General features: G+C 42.9%; 1 protein-coding gene and 1 long non-coding RNA gene across 5 annotated transcripts in view; one reads left to right on the forward strand and one right to left on the reverse strand.

The window, feature by feature from the left end:
- MYLK3 (myosin light chain kinase 3) overlaps positions 1 to 11,760 on the reverse strand; it is a 72,742-nt gene that overhangs the window by 2,246 nt on the left and 58,736 nt on the right. For all 4 annotated transcript variants that reach the window (XM_050923064.1, XM_050923065.1, XM_050923063.1 and 1 more), the window contains 4 exons: positions 11,296 to 11,437; positions 9,394 to 9,464; positions 5,227 to 5,355; positions 2,890 to 3,042 (listed from right to left, as the gene is read on the reverse strand). In XM_050923064.1, coding sequence (XP_050779021.1) covers positions 2,890 to 3,042; positions 5,227 to 5,355; positions 9,394 to 9,464; positions 11,296 to 11,437 — 495 coding nt within the window. The remainder of the gene's footprint in view (positions 1 to 2,889; positions 3,043 to 5,226; positions 5,356 to 9,393; positions 9,465 to 11,295; positions 11,438 to 11,760) is intronic.
- On the forward strand, positions 29 to 5,623 carry LOC127034377 (uncharacterized). The gene is made up of 2 exons (XR_007769376.1): positions 29 to 1,532; positions 4,960 to 5,623. It is a non-coding gene; the product is annotated as an uncharacterized LOC127034377 (long non-coding RNA).

The raw sequence follows: 11,760 nt of genomic DNA on the forward strand, positions 1-11,760 counted from the left end.
GATGGGGGTAAGGCCCTTTATACGTAGAGAGCCTGCATGAAGACCAATTCTCACTCCTACCCTCCTGTTGGGACTAAGTGGCGCTTAGAGGTGTTTTAGGTTCTTCTGCACTTGGGTTTATGCCTGAGTATTTCGTAACCTTGTTGCTCTATTATTTGGATGTGATTTTGGAATGTGAATGGTAGAACACATGGCATTTATGTAGGGCCGTGCCAAAAGCATCAAAGAACACAGGGATACTAACTTGCGGTATTATGTAGTCCATCTCCCCTGACAATGCAAGAGCATTCCCTTCTGGATATTTAAGGAGGCTCACAGATGCCCACAAAAGTCAATTAACACTAATGAGATCATCCATGTGTAAACAACGGGTATGGCTTTCAAGTATTCCTCCTGCAGCTGGCTGGAAACTTACAGGTTCTGTTTCTGCTTCAACTAGCCGCACACAGCTTGTTTGTGTTCAGTACTTTGGAGATGTGACAGCCAAAAGGCTGATTTATAACTGAAACATAATTTAATTGTAATAATAACTACAGTATGTAGACGGTCAACAAGGTGCTCAAAAGGAGATCATTTCCATGAGCCTTTGAAAATACATGGAGAACAAGAAAATCCTGGATCTTTTCTTTTTGGGGATGCTTTGTGTAATTTTTTTTAAAAATTTGAACTTGCCTTTGAACTTCAATGTGAAAAGATAGGGCTAAGTCCTGCCTTTGGCTCAGCTGCCACTCAAGGAAAAAGGCGTCAACAGAACTGATGGTTAGCAGCCTTGTGCATAATGTGAGCAGCCAGCCAGAATCCCTCCTGGTGAACAAGAATGTGCTAGGACAGGGGTCAGCAACCTTTCAGAAGTGATGTGCTCAGTCCTCATTTATTCACTCTAATTTAAGGTTTCCCATGCCAGTAATACATTTTAACATTTTTAGAAGGTCTCTTTCTATAAGTCTATAATATATAACTAAACTATTGTTGTATGTAAAGTAAATAAGGTTTTTAAAATGTTAAAGAAGCTTCATTTAAAATTAAATTAAAATGCAGAGCCCCCCAGACCGGTGGCTAGGACCTGGGCAGTGAGAGTGCCACTAAAAATTAGCTCACATGCCATAGGTTGCCTGCCCCTGTGCTACAAGCTAGGACAAGGCTGTTGCACCAGGTCATCCCCTGCTGTCTCAGGAGGGCAGGATTTGCTGTGGACTGGTCACTCCCCTTTCTCGAAGAGAGTGAGCCACAGCCTGCCATTATGCCTAGTGAGCAGCTGGCAGATCCAACAATGCTGCTTGCTTATAATAATAATTAATAATCATCTGCCCTTAAATAGCATTTTTCATCCCCAGATCTCTAAGTGCTCTGCACAACCTTAAAGCATTACTAATTCCTTTTTACAGATGGGACTCTCTGAAGTTAAGATCCCACAGCAAGTCAGTGGCCGTCAGGACCAGACGCCTTGTCTTCCGACTCCTATCCCTCTGCTCACATCCGCTAGATGACAATTACCCTTCCAGTTTAATGCCCGTCTTAACTTTCATTCACAAGTTAGTATTAAGAACTTTATTATTAAATCTCATTTGCATAGGTTAGCTGACAGCTTAGGCGTGGGAACTATAGGTGGGAGGGTGCTGCAGCACCCCCACATTTTACACAGGACCACTGACCCTGGGCCCAGGCCTCCTCTCCCCAGCCGAGGGCTTGGGTCCCAGCTGCAGGCCCTGCTACTCGGCCGCTGGCTCCATGCCTGGGTCTCTGTGCCAGGGCCCTGCTCCCGGCCCGGGGCCCTATGCCCCAGACTCTGCTCCCTAGCCCTGTGTCCGGGGCTCAGGTCCCAGCCACTGGCCCCATGCCCTGCTCCCCAGCCACTGGCCCGGAGCCCAGCTGCCAGCCTCTCTTCCCAGCCGCTGGCCCTATGCCCGGGCCCTGTGCCTGGGGCTCTGTTTTTGGGGCACTGGCCCCCAGCTCCTGGATCCTGGCAGCTGGGGCTCTGTTATTGGCCCCACATGAGAGGTCCCGGCTGCAGGCCCCGTGTCCCCCCCAGCCTTTGCTGACCCCTGTCTGGTTCCCCCCCTCCTGGAGACATGGTACTGCTCTTGGCCCCAGCTGGGTGGGGCGGGGGGATGCAGACAGTGGTAAGGGTGCTGGCTTCAGCACTCTTACTATTAAAAGAGTTCCAGCACCACCAGCTGACAGTCTGGAAAAAGCCAGGGTTTTAAGTGTTCCTGTTAACGATTTTCTCCTAGAATGAGAAACATTCCCATTATTAGTAGAAGGATACACTAGACACATGTTCATTAAAGGAAGATGAGGCCTATGTAACTTCATTCAGCATCAGTATTTGACAAGCTGGGCCACATTCTGTCTTACAATACAATGTATACAGCTCCCTTTGACTTCAATGGGAGCTGAGCATACAACTCCTAGAGCAGAATTAGGCCCCAGATGGTTCTTTGTACCTATCCAGTGTATAGAAGGCACTTAGATTGGGAATAATGTCGCTTTCATAACTGCAGCTGCTACAAATCACCTTTTGTATTTTGAGAGACATTTTTGCAGTTTGTATCAATGCTTATAAAGAAGCCAAAGTGATGATAGAACTAGCTTCTGGACATATGTGAAAGGTTCTTCTTAAAACAAAACAAATGATTCCACATTTCCTCCATTTAACCTCTCCTGCACCAGGCACAGTTACTGGGAGAGCCTTTACCTTGATTGAAATACATTGACATTGTTCTTTTAAAAAATAAGGTTTGTGTCACTACTGAACTGCCTGGTAGACACAAACATGGCAAAAGAAAAGTCATGGTACTAACATTCAGTGATTGGTTCCATACATATATTTAGCTAGGAAGAACTTATTCTAAATGGTAGGACTGCCGTGGCAAACATATTAGAAGATACCTTTTCTCCTTCACAAGGAGTTTGGAAATAAAGTCTTTTGCCTCTTCTGAGAGTTGTTCAAATGCCTCTGCATCAAAATCCCAGCTGCAGTTCACTATGTAATTCATTGTCTCTGCGTCTGTTTCTCCTAGGAATGGCGATAAGCCACTGAGCCTTTAAAAAAGAGAGAGAGAGAGAAATGGGCAGCTAATAATGGGAAATGTGTACTTCTCCTATGTATCCTCACTGTGCTCACTGCTGCTTTAGAATCACACCAGTCACATAGAAAAGAGGGTTCCAGCTAGATACCATCCCAAAGGCCAGTGCAACATCTGCTATGGTGGGGCTTGGGTACTTGGCTCAGTCCCTAGCTACTCAGGTCAGTAGCACAAGAAAGCTCAGTCAGGAGTGAAGGAATGCTTCACATTGCCCATTTGCAGCTCACTCTGCCAACTCCAGGGTTAGAGTTAATGGACGTCCAAGGAACTGAATTCAATGAGATGTGAGCTTTGTCAGACAGGAATAGGACTGCTCACCTGCCTAAAGCTAAGCATGCACACAAGTGCTGCATTGAGGCCTAAATCCATATTTACTTTAGATTAAAATACTGTTTGAAAAATATTTTCTTCAATTAGTCTCTAAACCGAGATTTGTTTCTTAAATAATTTATGACTGGATTCACATACAATTTTTTTTTTGGCTTCTACATAAACTTAAATAAAAAATAACTCAGGCCACTGAAAACAGCTACAAAAAATGTTGTGATGCTGTGTAGGTAGAGAAGCTGTAGCGATCACACACACACACACACACACACACACACCCCCTAAACTCCAGGGAAGAATTTTAATCCCATGTGTGGCTGTGAAGTGAATTTTTCAGGCCCAGGAAGTAACTCCCCACAGGGCAGGAATAACTCTTGTGTGCGGGGTTTACAGTGGCTCCATTGAGTTGGGACCATGCTCAGAAGGGCCCCGGCCTGCTCCGCTTGCACTGTACCCCGAGACCCTGCTCCTCCCCCTGCCCACCACTCCCTCCTCTCAGCCTGCCTGCCTTCTTGTCGAGGGCTCCTCTCTGTCCCCTGGCCCCAACCCCTGCTCCTCTCTGCCTCCTGGTCAGACCCCAGTGCACCTCTGGCTCCAGGCCTGTGCAGCCCCACCTGTCTCCCTGGGACTGGATCGCCTGGTACTGGTAAAGAAGCCTGGCTAGTCTCAGCCAGGTGTAGGTGGGGGTGGGGAGCAGGAACAGTGTGGAGGGCTTGGCTGGGCCCCTCCAGGCAAGTACATATTGACGGTCAGAACCTGCCCTGGCTGATCACGCCACTCCTGAGGGGCTGGAGCAATTCCCAGCCCTGGGCCCAGCCCTGGCTGTGCTGCTGGCTCAGCCCAGCAGACACCATCACCTCCCAGCAGGGCTGGTGAGTGTGGCTGGGAGGCAAGGCTTGGAGGAGTGGGTCTGTGGGGAGTCTGGGGAGGGTGCTGGGCTGTGAAGGGGAAGGGAAGTTCTCTGTATGTTGGGGCACTAGGCAGTGGGGGTTCTGTTGGGGGTGCTGGGCAGTTGTGGTGGGGTTGTGGGGAGGGGTGGTGTGCAGGATGCTGTGCATATGTGAGTGGGTCTGGGGGGGGCTCTGGCCATAAGGAGTCGGTGGGTGTTGGACGGGGTGTGGGGCTGTGTGGCCCATAGGCTCACCCCCAAGGGGAAGGGACATGCTGGCAGCACAGGGCCAGGCAGGCCACTGTGTGTCTGGCAACTGCCGGTTTGTAAATAGTGCCCTCGCATTGGGCGGAGGAAGGCCACCCCTACCATGCCATGCCCCATTGCCTCTGGCTGGCCCCTCGCTCCGGGGACTGACCTCCCTGTGCCATGCTCCATTGCCTCCATGGGGGCCCACAAAGATGTTTGGTGCTGGGCCCATAAAAGGTTAATCCGGCCCTGTTGTGTGCATGTTGGGTGCAAAAGTCCTTTTGGATCAGGTTCCCAAGTGCCTGATTTAAATGAAAAGATAAGTCTGAGTTTCTGTTATGTTTCAGGCAACTGATTACACCTTGTCTGAGTAAATGAAACTTGACTTGTTTTGTTTTTATTAACTAGACACCAAGAAGGCAAAGAGAAAACAGAAGGTTTAAGTATTTAGTATGAAGATTGATTGTTTTTCAGGAATTTCAAGCTGTGTAGCAGTGATGTTCACTTTCATTGGCTCTCTCTTTTGGGTAATGAAAGTGAGTGCAACAAGGAAGACACACTCCCTAGATGGGAATCTCTGAATCGGCTGCATTCCAGCTCTGCAAATACCTTCCATTGGCCTTTCTTACAGAGCATATGATGCCATGGCCATGACCCACACAGAGGCTTACTCACAGCATGTACGTGATGACGCCTACACTCCACATGTCAGTTGGGAACGAAACAAAGTCATAGTTCACCACTTCGGGAGCCAGGAATTCAGGAGTGCCAAAATTAACTTTCAGCTTCTCACGAGGTTTGTACCTTCATCAGAAACAAGAAGGGGCATCAGCACTAACAACAAATTAAGTACATGCACTGCACACTTGCAAAAAACTGTCATTTTTTCATACTGTAGCAAAGCCGGACAGGTACATTCTATATCCAAGTCTTCAAAGATGCAGAATTTCAGCCTGTGCACAGAGAGTTTTTTTATAATTCACAGTCACTTCCAATTAGTTTGATCAAATGTTTAAATGAATCAACCATTTAAATCTGAACAAAATCAAATAAACTAAATCATTTGTATTAACATTTTGTCTCTAGTGAATCACTCTCTTGGTGCATATTCCAACTTTGGCACTCTGCCTCAATTCAGAAAGTCACAGTTATAAACAGCTCATTATCCATCATTTAATTTTCCTAATTTAGACAGATGGTAGTATGGCAGGAGAAGAAGCCAGAGAAAGACTCAGGACAATAAAAATATGGTTGCAATTAAAAGTTGTGTGATTACATTAGAATCACTGCCATGTCTTCTGGAAGTTTCTGTATGCCCCATTGTGATGACTTAGCTAATAAGATCAATCCAAGTCACAGGAACAGAGGTAGATGAAATAGGCTGAGGGCACTACAATTGGTTTTCTATGTTATTGCAGAAAAAAAAATCAAATTGGAATAGCTAACATTCAGGCACATGTAACCCAAGTTCTGTCACTTTTATAGATATTATGTTTGAGTGAGAAATCTCTGGCACAAGTTCTAAAGAAATCATCCTCAAACTAGAGAGACAAGGTGGGTGAGGTACTATCTTTGATTGGACCAATTTCGGTTGGAGAGAGAGACAAGCTCCATCCTCAATCCTCAAATTGGCAGACACAGGGCTTAATTCACGTTGCAGGTACATGGTAGTGTAACCTACACGCCCCCATGTGGCGACAAGCTTTCCACAAAGAGAGAGATATAAATTGTAATGGATTTTTTACCTTCACAGAGGGCAGCTTTAAACTTTTGCTGGGCTCCAGAGGAGACTCATGAGCAAAAAATTTGTCCAGAAGATGCACTGAATCAAATTCCATTTTCAGGCAAGTTTGGAGATGTTTTGCTCAGCAGGACCTCAAACCATAATTCACTAAGTAAAAGTGCTCAGATCACACAGTTATGAGCATAGTATAAGTGCTCAGATGGAACCCTGAGAAGGGACCATTATTTGATTTTAGTAACTGGCAGGATAGTGTTGCAGGCAATGAAAGATGTTGATAATTTGCTAGTTAATATAAGGAAGGGCACAGTCTTGCAGTCATCACTCAGTAATAACTCCAATTAAAGTTAATGGAAATTTTGCCTATGTAACAAGTAAGATCAGGCCATAAATGGCGGTTGTTTTTTAAAACACTACTTGCATGTTTCCAAACTGCCTTTAATGAAACTTTTCTATTGGGCACCCCTTTTCCTAAAGCTTTAATTTTGTTTGTGTACATTTTTTCTATTTTTATAAAATCCTTTTAAAGAAGAAAAGCTCTTTGAGCTGAAGTACATGGGTTTGTATAATGAGGACCCCACAGTGTTTAGAAAATATTTTTTTAAGTAAATATTATTATACTACCATAAGAAGTTGTTGCTTTCTTCTTGGGAGGGACTAACTCATGCCCACACGTCAGTATCTCCTGTTTTCACTCAAATATCCCTCGCCTTTTGCTTTTTCCATTAGGAAAGAAGATTATGCTTCATAGCTGCTTATGGTTTTCCCTCCATATTCTTTTTTTTTTTCTGAATATAAAACAGGACCCTCTTTTCTGGTCACTGCATATATGTAATAATAGGCAAAGTCATAATGATGAGGGCAAACTAACTAGGATAAAAAGATCATCTGTCCACTCTCACTGAACCACTTCTGGACAACTCTTTGGGGGTACAAAAAGAAACCAAAATGCTTGAAAAATGAAACAGCTTATGGATTAAGATATTATGTTTACATAAAATTTCCTTTGGCACAACAGCTATGTATCATCTGGTCAAAGCAGGACTAATGCTGGTAATATTTCATAACGTGAAACATAAAGGGTCAAAAATGTATTTTATAACTGTTTAGTGAAATCCAGATTCCACTGAAGTAAATGGGAATTTTGCCATTAATTGCAATGGATCCAAGATTTTACCCACTGGCTTTCCTCTAGTTCAGTGCAAGTAAAGGCAAAACATAGATGCAATGGTAATAGCAAGGCCTGTCAAGTCCCTGAGGACCAGGAAAGAAGGATGGGTCTGGGGTTTTATTTAAGTTAGAGTGGTCAGAATACGAGCGGCCTTGCAAGAGAACTGGGTCATCATAGAATTGATGTAAACCATGACCTGTTTTTACCTAATCAAATAATCTCTCCCTACAGAATTAAGTTAACATCTCCTCAGGATTCAATTATTATTCTGTTATTACAAACTCGTGGTCACTTGCTCCACTCTGTTATACCAGACTCTCAAAAGAGCTGTGCTCCTTTTAGATGTAGTTTCATATTAACTGGAGAGAAGGACCAGATCTAGCAGATCATAGCTGCCACCTGCCCAGACATAGACCAAGGGATTTTTTCCACTGTCTCCATGGCTGTTTTGCAGAAACCTTCCCTATGGTAAGGAACCCACTCCTGAACCAAGGATATCATTGGCCCTTAACAAATGATAAGTAACAGCTCTGTTCTCTACTCCTAATCTTAGGGAGAGTACGTGGAATGGTGACCCGGGAGTATTCCCCCACATGTTAAGTAAAAAAACCTGGGGCAGGCACAGAAACAACCAGGCCTCCTTCTAACCATGTACACGGGAGAGGTGTTCAATTCTGTACCATTTGGCCGATGTAAATGACCAATGTAAAAACTGGACCCCAACTCACATATGATGTCTCACAGCCTTTAAATACTCAACTATGTTAAACCAGAGCAACAGAAAGTGAGCACTGGTACATTTCTTGCTTGACACATTCATATGAGCTTGACAAAAAAAACACTTGTCAAGCCTCCTATTAGTCCCTCTTCCTGTAGTTGCAGAAGTGTTCTAGAACATTCTCTAGTGTTTTGTCCATTCTAATTTTAAATGCCCCAAGAAATGGGGCTTCTATGTTTTCCATGGATGGCCTTGCTACAATTTAGTATCCCTCACTGTTAGACTGAGCATGTATTTTCCTTCCCTTAATTGCATTCCCTTACTCCATCTTTCACCACTATTTACTGGACCAGCTAATTCCTCTCTCTCCTTGCTATTTACCTGGTAACTATTTATAGGTGGTTATGCCTCACCTTAGCTGTTCTTTAGCCAAGCTATCCATATTAAGCTTTTTTGCCTTTCTTCTTAAGTCTAGCTCCCTGATCGTTTTTATTGCTCCACTCTCAGCTTCCACCAATTAAACAATATCTTTCTGGTAATGTGGTTCCCAGAAGTGAAAACAATATTCCAGGTGCAGTCACACCAGTGCCAAAAGAGGGATCACTACTGCCCTGCTCTGTGATATCTTTGTGCTTAAAGGCCAAAACTGCATTCTCCATATTGCAGCCATTTCAGATTGCAAACTCATAGCTAATCTCCTATACACTCTCATCCCTTACCCTCATCCATGAGAAGCAGACATTGTGACAGATGAAGGATAGAGACGTGGGATGAGAGCTGATCCATTGTATGCCTGTTTCAGATGGGATAGTTTTGTCATGCATTTTACTTTGCAGACAACCATCTGTCTTGGGGGTTTCAGACTGAGGCCCAGCACTGCAGAATCTGAGCCCCTTCCATATAAAATCAACAGCAAAGATGAAGTCCCTAATGGACTTCCTAGAGTCGCTGGAGTAAAAACTCTAGTTGAAACATTACTACCTGTGTGTAAACTAGAATACTAATACAACATTAGCCTGCAAAAATGGAAAAGACAACATGACAGTTAGTGCGCTAAGCTGCAAATTCATGCCTGCAGGAGCATATTGCTTTGCTCCTTCATATTTCAAAATCACTTTAAAGTCACTGAAATGTGTGAACAAACATATCACAAAAATGAAAGAAAAGACAATGTCAGTGGATTTTGAGTGGCTCATAATTGAACTGTCTTACCTCCTTGCTAAACCAAAGTCAATAATTTTAATCTGGTTTCCTGTGCGATTTATACACAATATGTTTTCAGGCTAGAAAAAGAAAAAAGTATATTTTTAGTTAAATAAATGAAAGTGAAATTGCACATGAGACACACTAACAAGAAGAGTAGCCAGAAACATGACCTGAAATGCAAAGATACAGAACAATTTCAGACAAAGATTTTTAAAACAATGCTAGTTCACTTCTTTGTTGGTTCACCGCAGTGAACTATCAGTCACATATGTCAATCTCACCTTTATGTGCTTTAATACAAAAGTGGTTGTATTTTTTCCATTCATTTCCTAAGGCTCTGTTCTATCCTGGCACTATGTGTAGTATTCCATTATACTGATATAAATATATATTTGAGCCCAATTGTGGTGAAGGATAGTATGGTTCATGGGCTGCTTAAGGGGTGCCTGGAGGGCTGGTATAGGAAAAATTACTCTAAGTCTAGCTGGGAATGTTACCCACAGATCACTAGTTGAAATGCTTCCTTAATTTTTCCTCTTAAAGGGGAGAGAATCAATGATGTGGCAAAAGAAGCAGGGGAAAATATTCAGAGGTTTATTGAGATCAGCTTTTCCCCTCAGTCTGTTATTACCATGGGAGGGTGATTTTGGGGCCCCATCATCCTCCTAACTGGCTCAGTAAAATGTGTGGGCTTAGATCTTGCCTTCAGGGATTTTATTCCTTACTGCTGCCATGGAGTGTAACTATTTTCCCGGATTTGGCCATAGCAAAGGTATCACATAACGTAATTGAAATGGGTTCTTTTTAGGGGAAGACTGAATGGACACCTTTGTGTGGAATGGTTTAGCAAGTCAGGTGGCAGACGCTATAACACTGGATTTATTCAAGAAAGTGCAGTATCTTGAGAGACCGGAATGCAAACAAGGAATGAGCCAATTACAGCTAAATAGTGTTTGCTTTTCCACCAAAATTAAATTTGTGTGTTCTTTTTTGTGACATTTGCAGTCTCACTTGTCAGGAGGTTTATGGAGAGTTACTGGGAAGCCACCTAGCTATGCAAGGCTCAGCACCTCAAAAGCCCAGGTCCTCAATCTAACTATTATATTTATTATAAATATTATAATAATTTCACATGGATATTGCAGTTGCAAAAATGTCCATTGAAACATCTTTTGTACAGAAAATTGGATTTTCAACTAAAGGAAGTTCTAAATAGGAAGTGGCTCCTTTCTGCAAATAATTCCAGCTTTTCATTGAAAAATCAAAAACAATTTCAATGATTTTCAAGTTTGGGGGTTTTCAACAAAAAACTTTTTTTTCCACAAACCACAACACTCACAACACACTTTCCGACCAGCTGTAATTACAGTAGCAACTGCACATCAACCACATAGGACTACCATTGTGTTAGACACTATATAAACATGTAGAAAATGATAGTCCCTATGCACAAAAAACTAGTGGAGAATTGTCACTAGAGCATGTTAGTTTACAGTGGCTCAGTTCCAGGCTGTCAGTGCAAATACAGACAAGGACAAACATGAGAAGAAGCAAAAGAGAGGACAGGTCTTATAACACAAACAGAGGGGCTTCTAAACCCTCTATTTTGCAATTCTACACAGCTATGAAAAGTTTCTGATCTGAAAACTGTAAAAGCAGAGGAACCTGCTGTTTCTTTAATCATCTTTAAAATAAGCTATCATATTTAAGAAAAGATTAAACATTAAAGAAAAAATTAATCTTCTACGGTTAATTCATGGTGGCTACTGAACTAAATTAGTTTATTTCATTACAAGGTAAAGTAAGAGGAAGAGAAAATACCCTCTATTTGCAGCTCCCATACATACAGATTCTCCATACAGCACAACGCACAGTTTAGCCAAAGACCTGAGATCTGCAACTACTGACCTTCAGGTCTAAATGGAGAATATACTGCTGATGTATGTAGTGGACTCCTTCACATATTTGTTTGGTAAAAAGGATTGAATCCAACTCAGTTAGATGGTAGTTTTCATCTGTGATTCGGTCGAATAATTCACCACCATCAACACTAAAATATTGACAAAGAGAAATGTAAAAAAAATACACATATTGCTCATTAGATTGGGCGTTAGATGCCTAGGCACTCTGGAAAATCCCACTAGGCCCCATCTTCACCTTCAGGTGCTTAAGTCCCTTTAAAAATCTGAACCTGTGTCTCTGTCCTGCTACTCTTCTTCGGTCTCTCTCTGTTCATTCAGTTCTAGCCTCCTCAAGGCATCTCCAAACATTCTCACTGCTAGTGGTACAAAGGCAGTTCCTGCCTGTTTGAACAGCAGTGATGAACCTCTCCATCAAAATCTTTCCTCCTTTTTGTTTCTAACTTCTCCAAAA

The sequence above is a fragment of the Gopherus flavomarginatus genome, chromosome 14 (assembly GCF_025201925.1).
Source record: "Gopherus flavomarginatus isolate rGopFla2 chromosome 14, rGopFla2.mat.asm, whole genome shotgun sequence".
Taxonomy (NCBI): domain Eukaryota; kingdom Metazoa; phylum Chordata; order Testudines; family Testudinidae; genus Gopherus; species Gopherus flavomarginatus.